General features: G+C 42.4%; 1 protein-coding gene across 1 annotated transcript; it reads left to right on the plus strand.

The window, feature by feature from the left end:
• The first annotated feature begins 2,680 nt into the window (after positions 1-2,680).
• On the plus strand, positions 2,681-4,387 carry LOC130294893 (uncharacterized). Its single transcript, XM_056545041.1, has 4 exons — positions 2,681-2,865; positions 2,971-3,068; positions 3,146-3,292; positions 3,514-4,387. Exons 1-4 carry the CDS (start codon positions 2,737-2,739, stop codon positions 4,385-4,387), a joined length of 1,248 nt encoding a protein of 415 aa, XP_056401016.1. The 5' UTR covers positions 2,681-2,736.
• Positions 4,388-22,991: the final 18,604 nt, after the last annotated feature.

A 22,991-nucleotide genomic window follows, 5' to 3' on the forward strand; every position in this document is an offset into this window, starting at 1 on the left:
TTGATGTAACACTTATTTTTGGGCATTTATCCCAAAAATAGAAGAAAAAAAAATCACCATTAAATATAACCTCTAGGGGGAGATTTATCAAAACCTGTGCAGAAGAAAAGTTGACCAACACAGTAAATGTGTTTTGTAGTGTACACATGTGGCACAGTTTCTCGCAAATGCTGTTTAGAGACTTTTTGTTGCAACTTTTGCTTTGGAAGGTTTTTTAAAAGGAACATACCAAGTGATGATTTCAGTTGATATTATGCAGTGGTAATTAATTTATGATGTGCGGCTTTCCAGTTTGTCAAATCTTTTGTTCCAATTGCCCTTACTGAGGCGCAAATCTACACCTGCCCTGACTTCGCTTACAAAACTGACTGCAAACAGTATTATTAAATAGTCACACATTTTATCGCACTGGATAAAAAGATTAACAGGGGCACTATATAAAGTGGTGTACTGAAAGAAATGTAATCAGCACCACATTTATCACATGCCCTGCACCATGTAATACATTTAGAAAGGAAACGGTACAGCCCTTGGGGTGCAATTAAAATTGTAAAAACTTTATTAAAGCATGTCACAGAACAAACAAACAGGATATACAACCGATGCCTTTCGGATCAACAACAATCCTTACTCATAGCTAACAAAGTACATACTGAACGGATATATATAGTAGTGATACTAAGTCACGTGCATAAGACATCACATTCTAATTAAAATATCTAAAAAATAACTTTGGTGCAGGTGCACATTTTCCACTACATGAATTAATGGGGTAAAAAGACGTTCACCTACACCAATCTTGATAAATTCCCTCCATAGTCTTAAATAAGAGGAGCAAAGGTTTAGGCTGGAACTCCAATGAGGTTTTTTTTTGCAAAAACGCCATTAAAAAATGCCAATTTTCCCCCACGTCCAGATGTTAGCTGAAAAGTCAATAGTAAACTACAAAATGCCAGATTCACTTGGCGTTTTTTCAGTTTGGCGTTTTTTTAATCCTTTTGGCGTTTTTCAGCAATTTCGGGCTCAGAGGCTGGATTTTCAAATCGCCGGACTAAACCTAGTTTGGCGTTTTTTGCCCTGAAATTGTGGCTTTTTCCTCCCATAGAAGTCTATGGGAGAGCAAAAACGCAAAGAAAAACGCCATGTTGGTTTTAAATTTTGCGTTTTTGCAGGCATTTTTTATTCTTTTTTAGACTTTAGGGATCCTAAAAAAGTTATGGAGATACCTTTTTTTAATTAAAATTTCGTAGGGTACCATAAAAAAAATAAAAAAGATGGAAAAAATTGTATCTAACGAAATGTACCTTTTTTAATATGAAATGTTTATTAATTTTTAAACAGGGATCAATTTATGTGAGCGGGTAAAGCACTAAAAATGTAGCCGATAATAATAAAAATGTAGTGTGTGTGTGTGTGTGTGTGTGTGTTTTCCCTTTTTTTATTTTTTTATTTTTTTAAATTTTTTTAGGTATTACTACAACCCCCAACATGGAACACACTGTTCCATGATGGGAGTAGTAGTTACCTGTACTAATTGACAGATCGCCGGGGTCCCATGTGATCCTCTTGTATAATGTATAGATGCGGCGGCCGCTCTACTATGGTCCCCTGCACTGCCGTATAGATACACATATTGTATTGCACTGACAGGTATACATTTACCAGTAATAGTAGAAGTCTCCCAAACAATTGAAAAATATGAAAAGAATGTACCTTTAAAACTTCAATTTTATTATTCCTTATTAAAAACACTTGTATTCCTTATTTCCTATATTTTCATTAGACCGCCAGGGATATTGTCCAATGTCCATAAAGTGCACCAAAAAAAATCTGTTTATTGTTTGTCACTTTTGCTTATTCTTTATATTTAGGCATTAGGGTGCGTTCACACGGAGTAATTCAAGAGGAATTTACTCGAGTAATTCCTCTTGAATTCTACGCTACAAATGAATGCACATCTCCTCTGCCCATTGACTTTAATGTTATTTCTGCTGTCCTGTTCACACTGCGGAAATTCTGCTAGCAGAATTCCGTCGCTGAATTCTGTTCCGCTTGAAGAAAGAACATGTTCATTCTTCAAGCGGAATCCGCTAGCAGAAATCAATTGAAGTCAATGGTAAAAAAAAAAAAAATTCCGCCCGACATCATTTTCGCGCGGAATTCACGTGCAATTCGCAGGCAATTTACGCGGAATTCGCGCGCAATTTGCACGGAAATGGCAGAAAAATCCTTCACTTCTTAGGCTAGGTTCAGACTACGGAATTCCCGACAGAAATTCAGATGTAAAATTTCCGTCAGAAATTCCGCTTGCTAAAATGTCTGGTGTAGTGAATGGGTTTCCGTTCACAAATTCACACTTTGGAATTTGTGAAACGGAAAATCCGCTTTGAAAATCAGCTTAAAAATTTCCGCATGAAGAAAGGCGGTGCTCGTTCTTCAGACGGATTTCCGCCACAGAATCCCATTGACTTCAATGGGACTCTCATTTCCTGGTGGATTTTTTTTCGAACGCGGAACGTAGGCAGATTGCAAGCGGATTACATGCGGAAAATCCGGACGGATTTGAGTCAGAAATTTAAATAGGATCAGCCCACTGGTTCTTGGACTAGCTCACATTCTTCGTTTTAAATACGCCCCATATCCAGTTTGCAATCTCCATTTTCCTTTTGGTGTGCTTTTTCTTGTGGCTTGGTGTTTGGCTTCCTTTCAGCTTTTTCTCCACATTCATTTAATATAATGTCGGATCTGGCTTCTACTGCAATCATTCCTGCTGAGGAACCACCAATTACGCACTTGCAACCCCCTGAGATGCGTGCTTTGATGAGCATTTTGGTGAATGTCTTGCGTCGTCGCAGGCAGCGTCAGGTAATTTATTGTCAAACTTCTTTTTAAATTTTTAAGGATGTTTGAATCAACTTTACATGTGTTGGACCAATGTGAAATAGGTTTCATTTTGTATGTTGTTTTTAGTTGGAGGCCAGGAATCTTCGCCGTTATTGGGTTCACCCCATAAATCAGCTGTGTGACGACCTTGGTCATATTGGTCATCTTTATGCTGAGCTCAGACGGTATGTGTGTATTATGTATCCTGTAAATTTTTTATGTGTTTGTTACCTATTTATTTATTTTTTAATTTCTATTGTAGTTATCTGGATAAATTCTATAACTTTGTCCGTATGCCAATGGAGGCATTTGATAATCTTTTGGCCATTGTTGGACCCCATCTTCAGCGTTCCCACACACATTTGCACAAAGCAATCTCACCAATGGAGCGTCTGTTGATCACCTTGAGGTAAATCTAATATATTATTTTGTTTCCTATGTGGAGTTTAATTATCAAACATTGTATTTTCTCTTCTTTAAATTTTTTTTTTAACTCATTAGAATGTAATCTAAATCTTCTATGATTTTTGTATTATTTTCAAATATATATGTTATGATTTTATAATGTTGACATAGTTTTATATGTGACCTTTGGTCATTCGTCTTTTTATTTTTTTGTTTTTGTTTTAGATTTCTGGCGACTGGGGAGAGTTATGCCTCGTTACATTTGCAATTCCGTGTTGGCAAATCAACCATTAGCAGTATTGTGAAGGAAACATGCACCATGATTTGGCAGTACATGCAGCAAATTTCGTTGCCCAGTCCAAACCAGGAGAGATGGCTTCAGGCAGCATCAGGATTTCAGTCTGTTGACCACTTTCCCAACTGCATAGGCGCTGTCGACGGTAAGCATATTCGTGTACAGCAGCCACCGGGATCAGGATCACGCTTCTACAATTATAAAAAGTATTTTTCTGTAGTCCTGATGGCGGTGGCTGATGTTCAGTACAAGTTTATTGCTATTGAAGTTGGCGCCTATGGCAGTACCGGGGACTCACGGGTGCTGATGTCTTCAGAATGTGGCCGTCATGTCCTTCAAAATCAAGTGACTCTGCCTCCACCAAAGCCACTTCCTGCTACCCTGAATCCACTTCCCTATGTTTTCGTCTCTGATGAGGCTTTCCCACTTCTGCCGAACCTGATACGCCCATACCCACAAAGGGGAATTGATGACCGGAAGCAAGTGTTCAACCAGAGACTTACCCAGGCACGGCACTTCGTGGAGTGCGCATTTGGGATCATGGCTGGGAAGTGGAGGATCTTGAGCACTGCTATTCAGTTGGATGTTGACACAGTAGAGTCAGTCATTAAAGCGACATGTGTTCTACACAACTATATTCTGGACTATGCTAGCCCCGATATAGAACAGGAGGAACATGTGTCGTGGGGTGAGTCTGCTGGGTCATGGGGTTCTGGCCGCACAGCTCAACAAGCGATAGTGGTTAGAGAAGCATTCTCTTCCTATTTCCTATCTACTGAAGGTGCCGTTACCTGGACAAATTGACAGCCTTTTTTGCTAAACAGGTTGGCCATTTGAAGATGTCTTCTACACACAATAAGATGCTAATTTTTTATTTTTTTTGGGTGAGATATGAAGAACATCACCCTTTGTAAATGTTGTATCATGCCTAATTTTGTGTGTTATTATTTTTTTTTACAAAAGGATGAGTAGTAAACTCAAGTTATAATTTGCCTCTATGTCTTTTAAAAAATTTTCGTTACCATATCATGTATTCAGTATTGGTTTTCAAATTGATTTGGAGATGTATTTTACTTGTCATACAAGTGTCATAAACTTCAAACCAAATTAGACAAAAATAGATTACAAATTTTGTGTGTATTAACCATGGCATCCTGAGGTCCTGTGTGGAAAATAGTTCAAAGTAGTATATTTTGTCATAGACATGCCACAAAATATCAATGGTCAATGTGATTAGATTATAGTGTAGTGATTTGGCAAACTGATTATAATGACAATGTCATTGAATCTAAAATCTTCCACCTACATTAAATTGCAATGTTGAATCAACTATACTTGACCATGGATATGTTGAAAGCTCAATATCCCAATATAAAAGACCAAAGCAAGTTTAGCGACCCCCTAACTCCTTGAGGATCTCCTTATATTTGGATTAATAAATTACCAGACACAACATTTTGATTTTTTAAGTGTAATTGAAAATTTGGCGAACTAGCCATAAAATTACACTTTAAAACATTTTTTAACATTTGAAAGCAACAATGCCTTCCAAATATATTTTTACAAGATAAATATCTGGACAGAAAATGCACAATTGTGATATATGGGTTCAGAGGAAAAAGACTCCAATGCAGATGATGCAGAGGGGTTGTGGTGGCTAATTACACTGCTACTAGGGTATTGTGTTTGAAAGGGAGGATGGTAAGGGTAAACCCCAGAAGAGGACCGAGAAGGCGGGGGGTTGTAAGTACCCACATAAAAACCCTCGGTTTGTGTGGAAATATTGTGTGCAGGTGGTGGAAGGCTGGGGGCCCTGTGTCCAGCTGTGATGTGCAAATTTTTAATCATATCCTCTAATGGAGGCAGGGCCTGGGAGGAAAGAAAGACTTGCACAACAGCGTGACAGTATGCTTTAAAATGGTTTTGGCGGTCAAGAACCACTTTACGGCAGCAAGATGCCATTTCATACCCAAAATAAGAACTGTCATCACTGCTGTCAACCCTCCAAATAAATGATAGAGCTTGACTTTCAACCTCAAGCTGACTATCAGTTATTCGGAGGGATCTACGGGTCCTTTGAGCAGTGGGTGGTCTGGTGGTTGTTTGGAAGAAGGTATGTTAGTGGCTTCTTCCATCTCTTCAATCTCACCAGCAGCTGGTGTAGGTGTAGTGCTGGGGGGCAGATCACTGCTAAGGTTAGACACACCCTCCTCTACATCCAGATGTTGGTACAAATCTTCCAACGGATTGGATGGGCCTGGTGCTTCAGATTCCAAAGGTGTGTCTGAACTTACTGGCTCAGACCTTGGCTCTTCATCTGCATCTTGTTGTGTATTGGATGGTGCCTGAAAGTTGCCTGAAGTTCTAGAATAAACAGATGTTAAATTTTTAGGAGCTTAGATATTTTTGGAAGGGGGAGTATGGGTGATAAACCTGCATGCAGAAATTGAACATGTACTTACGGTCGGAGAACTCTGTTAGGGCGTAAAAATTGAAGTTGGTCCTCATAGGGTATTTTTTTCCTTTTGCCACCAGTTGACCCACTTTTTTCTGCTTTCTTGATACCCTTCACAAAATAGTCGCTTGCAGATTTCCATCGGTTTTGGAAGTCCTTTACTATATAGTATTTTAAAATGTACAAAAAAAAAATAAAAAAATTTAGCTTGTAAAAATATAATAAACAAAGATCCAGGTACAAAAATTCAAGCAAAATCATCCGTTAACCACTTAAGGACTCAGGGTTTTTCCGTTTTTTGCACTTTCGTTTTTTCCTCCTTACCTTTTAAAAATCCTAACCCTTTAAATTTTTCACCTAAAAATCCATATTATGGCTTATTTTTTGCTTCACCAATTCTACTTTGCAGTGAAATCAGTCATTTTACCCAAAAATTCAGGACGAAACGGAAAAAAAAATCACTGTGCGACAAAATCGAAGAAAAAACGCCAGTTTCTACGCAGTGCATATTTCAGTAAAAAATTACACCTTATCATTATTCTGTAAGTCCATACGATTAAAATGATACCCTACTTATATAGGTTTGATTTTGTCGTACTTCTGAAAAAAATAATAACTACATGTAGGAAAATTTATACGTTTAAAAATGTCCTCTTCTGACCCCTATAACTTTTTTATTTTTCCATGTACAGGGCGGTATGAGGGCTAATTTTTTGGACCGTGATCTGAAGTTTTTATTGGTATGATTTTTGTTTTGATCGGACTTTTTGATCACTTTTTATTCATTTTTTAATGGTATAAAAAGTGACCAAAATACGCTTTTTTGGACTTTGGAATTTTTTTGCGCGTATACCATTGACCGTGCGGTTTAATTAATGATATATTTTTATAGTTCGGACATTTACGCACGCGGCGATACCACATATGTTTATTTTTATTTTTATTTACACTGTTTTATTTTTTTTATGGGAAAAGGGGGGTGATTCAAACTTTTATTAGGAAAGGGGTTAAATGACCTTTATTAACACTTTATTTTTTACTTTTTTTTTGCAGTGTTATAGGTCCCATAGGGACCTATAACACTGCACACACTAATCTCTCATCCTTATCACAGGCGTGTATTAACACACCTGTGATCAGTGTTATCGGCGTTTGACTGCTCCTGCCTGGATCTCAGACACGGAGCAGTCATTCGTTGATCGGACACCGAGGAGGCAGGTAAGGGCCCTCCCGGTGTCCTGCAAGCTGTTCACCGCGGCGGTCCCGAAACAGCCCGACTGACTAGCCGGGATACTTTCACTTTCGCTTTAGAAGCGGCGGTCAGCTTTGACCGCCGCTTCTAAAGGGTTAATACCGCACATCGCCGTGATCGGCGATGTGTGGTATTAGCCGCGGGTCCCGGCCGTTGATGAGCGCCAGGACCGACGCAATGTGATGCGGGGTCGCAGCGCGACCCCGCTTCATATCGCGGGAGCCGGCGCAGGACGTAAATATACGTCCTGCGTCGTTAAAGGGTTAATTCAATTATTGTTGATTGTTATATAGGGCTATGATTAATGTACATGTGTACACCAAGGGAATATAAACACAAAGATAAATAGGGATAGAAATAGGGGATCAACTTCAACTATCTTTATAATTTTTAATAAGATAAAAGTGTACACGAGGAATTAAAAGTACAAAGATGTATGTTACTTTGAAAAATTAGATTGGCATCCTTTTCATTATTTGATGTTGTTAAATTGTACAAGTTATAAATAAATAAATTATACCAAACTTACAAATCTCATTCTGAATTGAAGAAGACATTTGATCAAAGTTGTCAAATAAGGCTACTGCAATCTCATGCCATGCTTCTTCACGTCTGGTTCTATTAAAATATTCACCATGGCCCTTATCCCAAATCCAGGGACGACACTCTGCCTACAACCAAAATTTTGGGACAAAATAAAAATTTAGAATACCAGATTCACCATATTTTTAGAACTACATGTGCTTGTCCAAATGCAAATCTCCTCAAGCCGATAGTACACTGTACATGCTGCCATTATAAAACTAGGTGTATTTGTAAACATGTGCCGGGCTACATGCAGATCTCCTCATGGCCGTATTACACTGTACATGCTGCCATTATAAAACTAGGTGTATTTGTAAACATGTGCCGGGCTACATGCAGATCTTCTCATGGCCGTATTATACTGTACATGCTGCCATTATAAAACTAGATGTATTTGTAAACATGTGCCGGGCTACATGCAGATCTCCTCATGGCCGTATTATACTGTACATGCTGCCATTATAAACTAGATGTATTTGTAAACATGTGCCGGGCTACATGCAGATCTCCTCATGGCCGTATTATACTGTACATGCTGCCATTATAAAACTAGATATATTTGTAAACATGTGCCGGGCTACATGCAGATCTCCTCATGGCCGTATTATACTGTACATGCTGCCATTATAAAACTAGATATATTTGTAAACATGTGCCGGGCTACATGCAGATCTCCTCATGGCCGTATTATACTGTACATGCTGCCATTATAAAACTAGATGTATTTGTAAACATGTGCTGGGCTACATGCAGATCTCCTCATGGCCATATTACACTGTACATGCTCCCATTAGCAAAGTATGGGTATTTGGAAACATGTGCTTTACTAAATGCAGATCTTCTCCGGCCCATAGTACACTGTACCCTAAAAACACGCAAATGCCTATTGGGATACATCAAATAGTATGTGACATAGTTTATACCTCAGTGATTACATCCTCTGTGCTTATACACATTCGGGAACAGGCTTGCCGGCTCATGTCTGTACCTCAGCAGCTTACTTCCCCAGCCAAACTTGAAAAAATTGACAGACCAGGGTCGGGTCATGTGGTCCAAAAGGGGCAGAACTTGGCTCTCAGCGCACTCCCAGTTTTCGGCGCCGAATTGAAGCGGAAATTTAAGGCGGATTTGGTGGTGTCATTTCCGCTCGGAATAGCGGCGGATTACTAGCGGAAATGACAAAATTACGCATGAAACTGAAAAACGCCTTTGGAGGCGGAAAATATTAGCGGAAAATTTTCCAGGCAGACAGTGGGAAATTCCGTAGTCTGAACCTAGCCTTACTCCCCCATGCCCATGCGCAATTCCGTGCAAATTGCGCGCAAATTTCGCACGAACATTTTTTATTTTTCTGCCCGAAAATTTTTCAGCGTGAATTACTCTTCATTTACTCCGTGTGAACGCACCCTTAAAGTGATTGGTGTCACTATAAGCTATTAGTGGAATGTGCTAATAGGTGCTACTGTGCTTGTAGTAATTTCACACTGATTCCAGATATTTGAGTTTCACTCCAGACTAGTGTCTTGTAAAGTGCTGCTGTTCTTATAATAGTATTCATACTATATCCAAGGAGTAGCGTTCATACTATATCCAAGGAGTTGCGTTTTTTGTAAATCCTGGGTGTGATCTATGGTCTGTGCCCATGCATTATTTCTTATTTGTACAGTGCCATGTATTTATTGAGTGCAGTGTTTAGATCGTTTGCATAAACCATTTAGTGTCAGTCCCTTTGTAGTTCATGCATATACCTCATAGTCCATATATCACATATCATGAATTGTACTGCCCACTTCTTATTGCACCATCCTTATTGCACTTTGTATATTGCACTATTTCTATTGACATACACAGTCCCCTCAATTATTGCACAGGTAATATTGCACTATGTATTGCATTGTTCGTATATTGCACTATTCCACTAAATTTCCACTTAGCTTATTTGTTGTAAAGTTCATAATTCGTTCTTATCCTGGTCGGTGTTCACACTTGTAGCTTCCATCCTACGCGTTTCCTCCTTTCGGATTCTTCAGGGATTCATGCGAGCACTCTTGTTTCTCCATCAAAGGCGTGTGCGTCTAGGATGCGTGTGGCTCTGATGGCGGCAATCCACACGCATCCTAGACGCACACGCCTTTGATGGAGAAACAAAAGTTTCCAGCCAATCACTGCTCTCTGTGAGAAATAGGAATATGTGTATATATATGGGCGTGCAGGGTACCATAGGAAAGCGGCCGTCGCATCCATACATTATACAGGAGCATCACAGCGGGTGTCAGGAGTGATACCCGCAGTGATCTTTCCTTAACTACAAGTACTACTACTCCCAACATGGAGTACACTCTGCTCCATGCTGGGTGCTGTAGTACCTGCATTCATAGACAGATCGCAGCGGGTGTCAGAAGTTACACTCGCTGCGATCTGTCTATTAATGCAGGTACTACAGCTCCCAGCATAGAGCAGTGTGTGCTCCATGTTGGGAGTAGGAGTACCTGCTTAAGGACACATCACAGTGGGGGTCACTACTGACACCCGCTGTGACCATCCTGTCTATAGCAGCAGGGCCGGATTAAGAGCATCATGGGCCTGGTGCTGAGAATTTTTCTGGGCCTTTTTATGAAAATATTTACATAATATATAAAATGAAAACGCAAAGCAATTTTATTACTCGGCCGCACAAAGATATCAGTGACTACAGCACTGATGGGACACAGTCAGGAGAATACACAGTGATTTAATGACCGGGGAGGGGAGGGTAGAGGGGGTAGAGGGGGGGGGGCATTGTTATCGGCGGGGTTGACTCTCGCCGGAGGGAGTTGCTATTGGCAACTTAACTTACCTTACCATGCGCGCGCGTCCTCTTCCTCGCTGCTCCGCTCTGCTGTTGCTATGGGCGCACGCACGGGACGTCAGTGACGTCCCTGCGTGCCCTATCTCCCAGCGGCCCCTGCGTTTTTAAAGTTAACGCGGGGGGCCGCCGCAGAGAGGTAACGAGACATCTTTGTGTCCCGAAAAGATCTTTCGGGACACAGGGATGTCCAGAATGTGACGGCGGACCCGTGCACATTACTGATTAATTAACTTGATGGCGGTGCCATATGATTGTGGCAAGGGGGCCCGCGCCGTTTGCAGGTAATAGTGCTGGCAGCGGTGGGCCCGGGCAGCGCCCGAGGTCCCTGCCTGTTGCTGAAGCATGTAGCGTAGTGTAGTGGCAGGGAGGGGGGCCCGCTCCTCGGCGGCCTTTTTGGCGGCTGGCTGGGCCTATTTTACTGTAGGGACCTGGAGCTGCAGCTCCATCAGCCCCTACATTAATCCGGCCCTGTATAGCAGAGATGCAGAGCAGCTTTTACATGGCTCGCATCCCTGCTCTGTACTATACTACGGACGGCCGCTCATTCATTCATCTTTTCCTCAGAGCTGTGATTGGCTGCAACCATCCAACCAATCACAGCTCTGGGCGGAAAATATGAATGAGTGATGTGAATGGAGCAGAGATGCAGAGATGTGAGCGCTGTATAGAGCCACATCACTGCTATTTTATGGACGATCGCATCGGGTGTCAGACTGACACCCGGGGCGATATGTCTATAGTACAGGTACTACTACTCCCAGCATGGAACAGTGTGTTCCATGCTGGGAGGAGTAGTACTACATAAAAAATGTTTAAAAAAAAAAAAAAAACACACACACACTTTATTAAAAAAAATTATAAAACTGTTGTTATAAAAAAATAAACATTTAGTTAAATACATTTTTACATCCCTACTGCATCCTTTTATTTATTTTTTATTTTTTTGGTAGCCAACTATTTTGTAAAAAAAAAATAAAAAACGCCAAAGGGGCCAAAAACGGCAAATTCCACATAAAAGTAAAAACGCAAGAAAAAACGCCAGAAAAAAACGCAAAAACGCAGGGAAAAACTGTGGCAACAATCGCAGGGCAAAAATCCTAGCCTTATGCAGTAATATCAGGAAGTATTACTTTACTGATAGAGTAGTGGATACATGACATAACCTTCCTGCAGAAGTGATTGCTGCAAATACAGAGTTTAACCCCTTAAGGACGCAGCCCTTTTTCACCTTAAGGACTGAGCCCTTTTTCGCAATTCTGACCACCGTCGCTTTATGCATTAATAACTCTAAAACACTTTTACCGAATATTCTGATTCTGAGATAATTAGAGGGCTTCAAAGTAGAGCAGCAATTTTCAAAAATTTCATGAAAATTGCAAAATCTGAAGGGACAGATGTTAGAGAACTACAACTCCCAGCATGCCTGGGCAGTCTAGGCATGCTGAGAGTTGTAGTTTGGCAACATCTGGGGGGCTACCATTTGGGCACCACTGTAACAGTGGTCTCCAAACTGTGACCCTCCAGATGTTTCAAAACTACAACTCCCAGCATGCCCAGACAGCCGCAGTAAAGATCGCTTTACTTTCACTTTCATTACACCCCCCGCACCATCATTTCCCTACCTGAGCTGGCATCTTTGCAGTCTCCACGATGATCTTCGGTCCCCACGCCATCTTCAGGTAAGGTACCGGTCTCCATCTTCTCCCCCCGTTCTGTACGACATCCAGGGGGTGGGCAGAACGGGGGTTGCCATGGCAACCCACTGTCCTGCGCTGCCATTGGTCAGAATCAGTTCTGACCAATGGCAGGGGATAGGAGGAGGTCGCAGCACTGCAACCTCGCTCCTATCCCTCAGGATGATCGGGGCTGTCACTGACTGCTCCTTTCATCCCTATTTTCCGGGTGATCGGGTCACCAGAGACCCGATCAGCCAGGAATAGCAGAAAATCGCATGGCGGGGACCGGAATTCCCACGGGCGAATGCATACGCCCCAGGTCCTCAAGGACTCGGGATGCAGGGCGTATGCATACGCCTGGAGTCCTGAAGAGGTTAAAGGTGTACTCTGGTGGAAATGTTTTTTTTTTTTTTATTCAACTGGTGCCAAATACAGATTTGTAAATAACTTCTGCTTAATCTTTCCAGTACTTATCAGCTGCTGTATGCTCCAAAGGAAGTGGTATAGTTCTTTTGTCTGACCACAGTGCTCTCTGCTGACACTTCTGTCCATATCAGGAACTGTCCAGAGCAGGTACAAATCCCCATAGCAAACCTATCCTACTCTGAACAGTTCCTGATATGGACAAAGTTGTCAGCAGAGAGCACTGTGGTCAGACTGGAAAGAACTAGCTTGACCTATGGGCTTCTTGCTTAGCCCCCCTTTATAAGAGGGGGAGCCATTATGATCTCTCTCTTGGATCCTGAGGAACAGCAAAGCACAGACATCACAGATCCTGTGTCCAGTACACCAGCCACATTGTCAGTAAGTAAACTCATCTATGTCTGCTGTCTCTACCAAAGTCAAGTCAGTAGTCAAGTCAATTATAGTCAGAGTGGCTGTATTGAAGTCTGACACAAAAGTACTGCAAGTCCCAGCAAGCTGCAAGGCCCTTCCCGTGTTACTGGTCGATTCTCTGGGATTCTGGCCTAGCTGTAAAGACTTTAACAACTGTCTAACTTCAGTAAAGCTGCCGTTAACCCTTACATGGTCTTGAACTATTATTGCCCTGAGTAACCTTGGGATAGCGGTGCTACCATTCGGGTGGTTACCGGAAAAAACACTCTGGTGTCACAAACATTAGGGGTTAATAACATCTTGCCCCTGGGGTTAATACCATCTGCCCCATCCCCCTACACGCCCTGTGGTAACCCCACAGAGATAGCAGTCGTTCCGGGACCTTGGTGCCTAAGGGGGCCCCAAAACACATCTGCGTTGTAAGAGACCAGTATTCTAATTGGCACATGGGGCCCTGTAACAGATTTAGCATCTGGGCCCAGAAGCTACAAGCTACGCCTCTGGTAATATGCATCCATGGATTGTATATGGCCCTTGTCAGAACCCATAGGATTAACGTGTTCTGAAGTTTCTTTTGTTTGTTTTGGTTGCTGAGCTACACCTAGCTGTCGGGGCTGGTCAGCTGACCTTGTTTGATTGCACCTGTCTGGCTGGCTATTTAACACCTTGGGGACGCAGGGTGTATGCGTACGCCCCGTTACCAAATCCTTGAGGTCTCAGGGTGTACCACTACGTCCTGGTCCCACTAACAGAGTTTAAACCGTTCTCACAAGCAGAGAACTGGTTAAACCTGGTGGGTCCCGGTTTCTACAGGCAGCCAGGACCCACGGCTAATGCCGGGCATTGCCGATCGGGCTGATGCCTAGCATTAACCCTTTAAACTAAAATGAAACCAAAAGTATCCCGGCAGCTCAGTGGAGATGATCGGGACTATTGCGACATAATTACGGTGTCCTTGTCGTCCGATCGGCTCCAAGCTATAGCATTGGTCAGTATATGCAATCAGAATATTGCCAGTTGTAGCAAAAGTTAATAAAAGTTAATTATCCCCTTCCCTATTAAAAGTTGAAATCACCCCCCCCCCCCCCTTTTTCCCATTTTTTAAAATAGAATAATGTAATAAAAAAATAATCATATGTGGTACCGCCACATGCGTAAATGTCCGAACATATGTGGAAAAATAAGAAAGTAATAGGGGACAGACGATGACAATTTTAAACATAGTTACATAGAGTACGGTTGAAAAAAGACATACGTCCATCAAGTTCAACCAGGGAATTGAAGGGTAGGGGTGTGGCGTGATATTGGGGAAGGGATGTGATTTTATATTTCTTCATAAGCATTAAAGTTATTTTGTTCCAGGAATGTATCTAACCCTGTTTTAAAGCTGTTAAATGTTCCTGCTGTGACCAGTTCCTGAGGTAGACTGTTCACAGTTCTTATGGTAAAGAAGGCGTGTCCCCCCTTGAGACTAAACCTTTTCTTCTCCAGACGGAGGGAGTGCCCCCTCGTCCTTTGGGGGAGTTTAACCTGGAACAGTTTTTCTCCATATTTTTTGTATGGGCCATTAAATATACTTATATACATTTATCATATCCCCCCTTAAAGGGTTGTGCGCTGCCCTGCAGTTCGGAGCTCTGCTCACAGCGTCCGGAAGTTCATTACTCCAAATGCTGTGTGCGGGCTTCCGTGTTCGCGGCCGGCGGGCGTGACGTCACGCCCGGCCCCTTCGTGACGTCTCCCCCGCCCCCTCGTGACGTCTCGCCCGCCCCCTCGTGACGTCTCGCCCGCCCCCTCGTGACGTCTCTCCCGCCCCCTCAACGAAAGTCTATGGGAAGGGGGCGTGGCCGTTGTCACGCCCCCTTCCCATAGACTTTGGTAGAGGGGGCGGGCGTAACGTCACGAGGGGGCGGGCAAGACGTCACGAAGGGGCCGGGCGTGATGTCACGCCCCGGCGACCACGAACACGGAAGCCCGCACACAGCGTTCGGAGTAATGAACTTCCGGACGCTGTGATCGGAGCTCCGAACTGCAGGGCAGCGCACAACCCCTTTAAACGTCTCTTCTCAAGACTAAACAATTGTAACTCCTCTGCTAAGATGTTCCATGCCCCATATTAGTTTAGTCGTGCGTCTCTGCACCCTTTCCAGCTCCACATACTAATTTTGGTGCATATATTTTGGATTTATTTAAGTAGTTAAATAAAATAAAACCTACATGAATTGGGTATCCTTGTAACAGAATGGACCTACAGAATAAAGCTAAGGTGTCATTTTTTACTAAAGTGCACTGCGTAGAAACGGAAGCCCCCAAAAGTGGCAAAATGGCGTTTTTTTCATTCCACAAATAATTTTTGTGTTTTGCTGCAGATTATGTTATAAAATAAGTGATGTCATAACAAATTACAATTGGTGATGCATAAAACAAGTCCTTATATGGGTCTGTAGGTGCAAAATCGAACGTGTTTTGATTTTTAGAAGGTAAGGAGGAAAAAGTGCAAAAAACGGAAATTCAGGAAAAAAAACTTTTTTATATGTATATATATCTCAACTGGCTATGGAACTGTACAGAGTAGAAGCAAATCCCCATAGAAAACCGCTTCTCCTCAAAACAGAAAAGAACAACTCAACTTCAGCAGCTGATAATTATTGGAAGGACTAAGATTTTTTAATAGAATTCGTTTTACAAATCTGTTTGACTTCCTGGAGCCAGTTGATATAAAAAATAAAAAAAAAATTGTTAATTCCTAGAATACCCCTTTAACCTCTTAAGGACGCAGGGTGTATGGATACGCCCTGCATCCCGAGTCCTTAAGGACGCAGGGCGTATCCATACGCCCGTGGGAATTTCGGCCCCCACCGCTAGCCGGTTGGGGACCGGAGCCGGATGCCTGCTGAAATCGTTCAGCAGGCATCCCGGCATATCGCCCAGGGGGGTCATTATGCCCCCCCATGTCGGCGATCGCCGCAGATCGCTGGACAATTCAGTCCAGCGATCTGCGGCGATTCCGGGTCAATCGGGTCTCCAGTGACCCGGTGACCCGGAATTACTGGCTGTTCGGGGCCGTCTCTGACGGCCCCGAACAGCCAGAGCCTGCAGGGGTGAGGTGGCACTGATGCCACCTCACGATCGCCCTGATTCGTCGGCCGGATTACCGGCCGACCAATCAGGGCGCCTGCTGCGGGTGTCACTCCCGCACCAGCTCCGCCCCTCTTCCGGAGGGCGTGAGCGGGTGCGGGAAGAAGACCCCGGGTGCTGGGGACCCCGATCCCCGGCGTCCATGTTGGGATCGGGGCCCCAGGAGCGACGGCGGCGGCGGCGAGGGACAGTCCAGCGATGAAGCAGCAGCAGGAGGTGAGTTACAGCCTCCTGCTGTTGCTTAGCAACAGCTCCCAGCATGCAAAAAGGGCATGCTGGGAGCTGTAGTTATGCAACAGCAGGAGGCAGACCACCACAACTCCCAGCATTCCCTTATGGGCATGCTGGGACTTATGGTTTTGCAACAGCTGGAGGCACATTATTTCTATGGAAAAGTGTACCTTCAGCTGTTGTATAACTACAACTCCCAGCTTGCACAAACAACTAAAGTGCATGCTGGGAGTTGTAGTGGTGCATCTGCTGGTTGCATAACTACAACTCCCAGCATGCCCGTTGGCTGTCGGTGACTGCTGAGAGTTGTAGTTTTGCAACAGCTGAAGGCACACTGGTTGTGAAACTTAGAGTTTTTTTTTTTACCTAACTCAGTGTTTCACGACCGGTGTGCCTCCAGCTGTTGCAAACTACAACTCCCAGCAGTCACCTTACACCATGCACCGTACATGCTGGGAGTTGTAGTTTTGCAACAGCTGGAGGCACACTGGTTTTGAAACACTGAGTAAGGTCACAAACTCCGTGATACATAACCAGTGTGCCTACAGCTGTTGCAAAACTAAAACTCTCAGCATGTACAGTCTGTCAGCGCATGCTGGGAGTTTTAGTTTTGCAACAGCTGGAGGTCCCCCCCAATGTGAATGTACAGGGTACACTCACATGGGCGGAGGCTTACAGTAGGTATCGGGCTGCAAGTTTGAGCTGCAGCAAATTTTCTGCAACAGCTCAAACTGCCAGCGATAAACTACTGTGAACCCCCGCCCGTGCGACTGTACCCTAAAAACACTACACTACACTAACACAAAAAATAAAATAAAAAGTAAAAAACACTACATATACACATACCCCTATACAACCCCCCTCCCCTCCCCAATAAAAATGAAAAACATCTGGTACGCCATGGTTTCCAAAACGGAGCCTCCAGCTGTTGCAAAACAACAACTTCCAGTATTGTCGGACAGCCGTTGACTGTCCAGGCATGCTGGGAGTTTTGCAACAGCTGGAGGCCCCCTGTTTGGGAATCACTGGCGTAGAATACCCCTATGTCCACCCCTATGCAATCCCTAATTTAGGCCTCAAATGCGCATGGCGCTCTCACTTTGGAGCCCTGTCGTATTTCAAGGCAACAGTTAAGGGTCACATATGGGGTATCGCCATACTCGGGAGAAATTGGGCTTCAAATTTTGGGGGGTATTTTATGCTTTTACCCTTTTTAAAAATGTAAAGTTTTTGGGAAAAGAAGCATTTTAGGTAAAATTTTTTTTATTTTTTTTACATATGCAATAGTCGTGAAACGCCTGTGGGGTATTAAGGTTCACTTAACCCCTTGTTACGTTCCCCGAGGGGTCTAGTTTCCAAAATGGTATGCCATGTGGGTATTTTTTGCGGTCCTGGCACCATAGGGGCTTCCTAAATGCGGCATGCCCCCAGAGCAAAATTTGCTTTCAAAAAGCCAAATGTGACTCCTTCTCTTCTGAGACCTGTAGTGCGCCAGCAGAGCACTTTTCACCCCCATATGGGGTGTTTTCTGAATTGGGAGAAATTGGGCTTCAAATTTTGGGGGGTATTTTCTGCTTTAACCCTTTGTATAAATGTAAATTTTTTGGGAAACCAAGCATTTTAGGTAAATTTTTTTATTTTTTTTTACATATGCAAAAGTCGTGAAACACCTGTAGGGTATTAAGGTTCACTTTACCCCTTGTTACGTTCCCCGAGGGGTCTAGTTTCCAAAATGGTATGCCATGTGTTTTTTTTTTTTTGCTGTCCTGGCACCATAGGGGCTTCCTAAATGCGGCATGCCCCCAGAGCAAAATTTCCTTCAAAAAAGCCAAATGTGACTCCTTCTCTTCTGAGACCTGTAGTGCGCCAGCAGAGCACTTTTCACCCCCATATGGGGTGTTTTCTGAATCGGGAGAAATTGGGCTTCAAATTTTGGGGTGTATTTTCTGCTATTACCCTTTTTAAAAATGTAAAACTTTAGGGAAACCAAGCATTTTAAGTAAAAAAAATTTTTTTTTTTTTACATATGCAAAAGTCGTGAATCACCTGTGGGGTATTAAGGTTCACATTACCCCTTGTTACGTTCCCCGAGGGGTCTAGTTTCCAAAATGGTATGCCATGTGGGGTTTTTTGCAGTTCTGGCACCATAGGGGCTTCCTAAAGGTGACATGCCCCCCAAAAACCATTTGACGCTCCTTCCCTTCTGAGCCCTCTACTGCGCCCGCTGAACAATTAACATAGACATATGAGGTATGTCCTTACTCGAGAGAAATTGGGTTTCAAATACAAGTAAAAATTTTCTCCTTTTTACCCCTTGCAAAAATTCAAAAATTGGGTCTACAAGAACAAGCGAGTGTAAAAAATGAAGATTGTGTATTTTCTCCTTCACTTTGCTGCTATTCCTGTGAAACACCTAAAGGGTTAAAACGCTTACTGAATGTCATTTTGAATACTTTCGGGGGTGCAGTTTTTATAATGGGGTCATTTATGGGATATTTCTAATATGAAGACCCTTCAAATCCACTTCAAACCTGAACTGGTCCCTGAAAAAAAGCGAGTTTCAAAATTTTGTGAAAAATTGGAAAATTGCTGCTGAACTTTGAAGCCTTCTGGTGTCTTCCAAAAGTAAAAACTCATCAATTTTATGATGCAAATATAAAGTAGACATATTGTATATGTGAATAAAAAAAAAATTATTTTGAATATCCATTTTCCTTACAAGCAGAGAGCTTCAAAGTTAGAAAAATGCAAAATTTTCAAATTTTTCATCAAACTTTGGGATTTTTCACCAAGAAAGGATGCAAGTTACCACAAAATTGCACAAAAGTTAAAGTAGAATATGTCACGAAAAAACAATCTCGGAATCAGAATGATAACTAAAAGCATTCCAGAGTTATTAATGTTTAAAGTGACAGTGGTCAGAATTGCAAAAAAATGGCCGAGTCCTTAAGGTGAAAAAGGGCTCAGTCCTTAAGGGGTTAAGATGAAAATGAGTCCCTAAGGGGTTAAGCCTGCAGTGTGCTCTCAGACATCGCCTGTGAAAGGATTCTCTTTTAGTCCTCAATAGGGGGCTATACCATGCAATCTTTCAATTGCATACTCTGTTCAATGCTATGCGATAGCATAGCATTGATTATTGTTATCGGTGTTCTGCTACTCCAGCCTGCTAAAGCTTCCTGCGGTAGCAGAGGACCAATCGGAAGGCGAGGAGGCAGGTAAGGGCCCTCCCGTCATCCACTCAGCTAATAGGGATATGGCATTATTACTGCGATGGTCCCGATCAGCTCTGCTGAGCTGCCAGGATCATTAACCCTGCATTTTAGACACCTCAATCAAATTTGATTGCAGCATCTAAAGGGTTAATGCCGGCGTATCGGCCCAATCGGTTATGCCCAGCATTAACGTGGGTCCTGGCTGCTGATAGCAGTCGGCACCCATCCGGTTTGAAGTGTGCTCAGTTCTAGAGCATACTTCAAACACCGGTAACAGGACCAGGGCATACAGATAAGCTCTGGGTCCTTAACCCCTTAAGGACTCAGCCCATTTTGGCCTTCAGGACTCAGCAAATTTTATTTTTACCATGAGGTAAGGAAAGACGGAGCACTAACCTCAGACAGCCTTGGATGCAATCAAACTTCTTTAATTGAAGAAGACACGACATAGCAGGGAGGTGGAGATGGTGCGGGAACAGGGGGGGGGGGTGCTGCCGGTGGGCGGCGGTCCGTTATCGGGCGTATCGCCTGACGAAGCACGATATGCGCGATAACGGACCGTCGCCCACTGGCAGCACCCCCCTGTTCTTGCATCTAAGGCCTGTCTGAGGTTAGTGCTCCGTCTTTCCTTACCTGATGGTGATTGTATGGACTGCATATATCCGTGAGCACCCCAGACCTGGCTGCATCCCTGGATCTAGTGGCTTGGACTTGGCTGAACAAGGAGGGTCACGGGCTGAATATATCCAGACGGTGCCCAGTTACTATTTTATTTGCATGGAAATTTTATTTTTAAGTTTTCGTTTTTTCCTCCTCGCCTTCTAAAAAATCATAACTTTCATTTTTTCATTCACAGACGAGTATGAGGGCTTGTATTTTGCATGACCAGTTGTCCTTTGTAATGCCATCACTCATTTTACCATAAAATGTTTGGCGCAACCAAAAAAAAAAAAAAAATGTGTGGGGAAATTGAAAAGAAAAACGCAATTTAGAAAATTTTGGAAGGTTTTGTTTTCACGCAGTACAATTTCCGGTAAAAATGACATGTTTTCTTTATTCAGTGGATCAATACGATTAAAATGATACCCATCATTACATACTTTTCCATTATTGTACCACTTTAAAAAAAAAACGCAAACTTTTTAACCAAATTAGTACGGTTAAAATCCCTCTATTTTGCTGACCTACAAACGTTTTCATTTTCCCGTATAAGCGGCTAATTTTTTGCGCCGTGATCTGTACTTTTTATATAAATATAAAATTTTTATCAATTTTTTTTTAAAATAAAATGTTACCAGAAAGTAGCAAATTTGGACTCAACCCCCCCCCCCCCCCCCCCCCGCGCTCACCGTACGGGATCATCAACATTATATTTTAATAGTTCGGATATTTACGCATGTGGCGATACTAAATAGGTTTATTAATTTATTTCTATTTTATTTATTTATTTTACACTTTTGGAGGTAAAATGGGAAAAAGGGACAATTTACATTTTTATTGAGGGAGGGGATTTTTCACATCTTTTTACTTTTTTTTATTATTATTTATTTTACACTAATAGTCCCCATAGGGGACTATTTATAGCAATCAGTTGATTGCTAATACTGTTCAGTGCTATGCATAGGGCATAGCACTGATCAGTGTTATTGGTCATCTTCTGCTTTGGTCTGCTCGATCTATGACCAGAGCAGAAGACCCCTGGAGATGGCCGGAGGCGGGTGAGGGGGACCTCCGGCCGCCATGCTGGATGATCGAATTCCCACAGATGTTGTGATCTCTATTGATCACGACATCTGAGGGGTTAAAGGGGTACTCCGCTGCCCTGCTTCCGGAAGTTTATTGTTCCGAACGCTGTGTGCGCGCTCCCGTGTTCAGGGCCGCCCCTCGTGATGACACAGCTCTGCCAGGAGACCTCAGTGTCCCTTACCTGTCCCCCTTCCCCTGATGGCCCTTACCCGTCTCGAGCTGCCGATGCTGTGACAGCAGTGACTGCCGGAATGCTTCACTTTCAATTTTTTTTTTTTATAAATGAGCTGTTTAGTTGTACAGCAGCTCCCCCTAGTTTCCTAAACCTGTTACTGCATATGTTGTGCACTAGACACTAGGGGGAGCTGCTGTACAGAAGTTAAAAAAATAAAATAATTATATATATATATATATATATATATATATATATATACACACACACATATACGTAAATATACACATATATATTCAAAATTTTATTGTTCCCCACAAAAATTTGATTTTTAACTTTTGTAGAAAAATAAAAAAAAATGCTCATAATAATATAGGCTTTCTAACGTCATAAAAAAGTTAAAGAATGTTTAAAGGGGTATTCCAGGATTTTTTTTTTTCATTTTACTATGCTACAGGGGCTGTAAAGTTAGTGTAGTTCATAATATAGTGTCTGTACCCGTGTGTGACGGTTTTCTCACAATTCTTCTGTGATTTTCACCCCAATATTTATTTTTAACAGAATACAAAATTACTGTTGTCTCAGAATTTTCCCAAGTTGCAATGCGGCCGAGACCTGACTCACTAGTCAGCTGATGACAGGGAGCCTGTCTGCTTCAATGGATGGAGCAATCGCTTGGTGGGAGAGAGATAAATCTGCAACTAATGCAACAGCTGTAGGCACCCTGATTGAAAACCACAGGTCTTTTGATGGATGCAGCTAATTTATGTTTCAATGGGTGGGGTGGCTGATGTGTGGGAGGGAGGAAAATGGAATTGTGGAATTTGTAGTCAAAAAAAGAAAAGTCAAACAGGAAATACTAGTTCACAAAAAGCTAGCCACAGTATTATGATAATCTCACAACATAGCCATTTATCCCCAAGACAAGCGCAGATCCTTCCTAAGCATGTCCATTACTGTCTGCCAGGTACATACTAAAATCACCTTATGGTGGATTACCTTTAAGGCAAAAAATATATATATATAATTAGCCCTCACACTTTCTTTTTTTTTTAACCCATTTAATTTCAGAGAAGTAGTACATCAAAATTGTGCGTTCACTCTGCGTTATTGTTGTCTGTTTAATGTATAAGTTTTACAGGAAAAAAAGTGTGTTAATGGATGCTGCTGTGTTAATCCATTACCCATTGATTTATTAAACAAAAAACAAATTGTAGCTAATATGCATTTTTTTATTTTATTTTATTTATTTTTTG

This window comes from Hyla sarda, chromosome 11, assembly GCF_029499605.1.
Source record: "Hyla sarda isolate aHylSar1 chromosome 11, aHylSar1.hap1, whole genome shotgun sequence".
Lineage (NCBI taxonomy): Eukaryota > Metazoa > Chordata > Amphibia > Anura > Hylidae > Hyla > Hyla sarda.

Coding starts and splice junctions, on each gene's coding strand:
- LOC130294893 (XM_056545041.1), top strand. CDS start 2,737: ATGTCGGATCTGGCTTCTACTGCAATCATTCCTGCTGAGGAACCACCA. Junction 3,069..3,145: donor CTTTATGCTGAGCTCAGACG/GTATGTGTGTAT, acceptor TTTCTATTGTAG/TTATCTGGATAAATTCTATA. Junction 3,293..3,513: donor CGTCTGTTGATCACCTTGAG/GTAAATCTAATA, acceptor TTTTTGTTTTAG/ATTTCTGGCGACTGGGGAGA.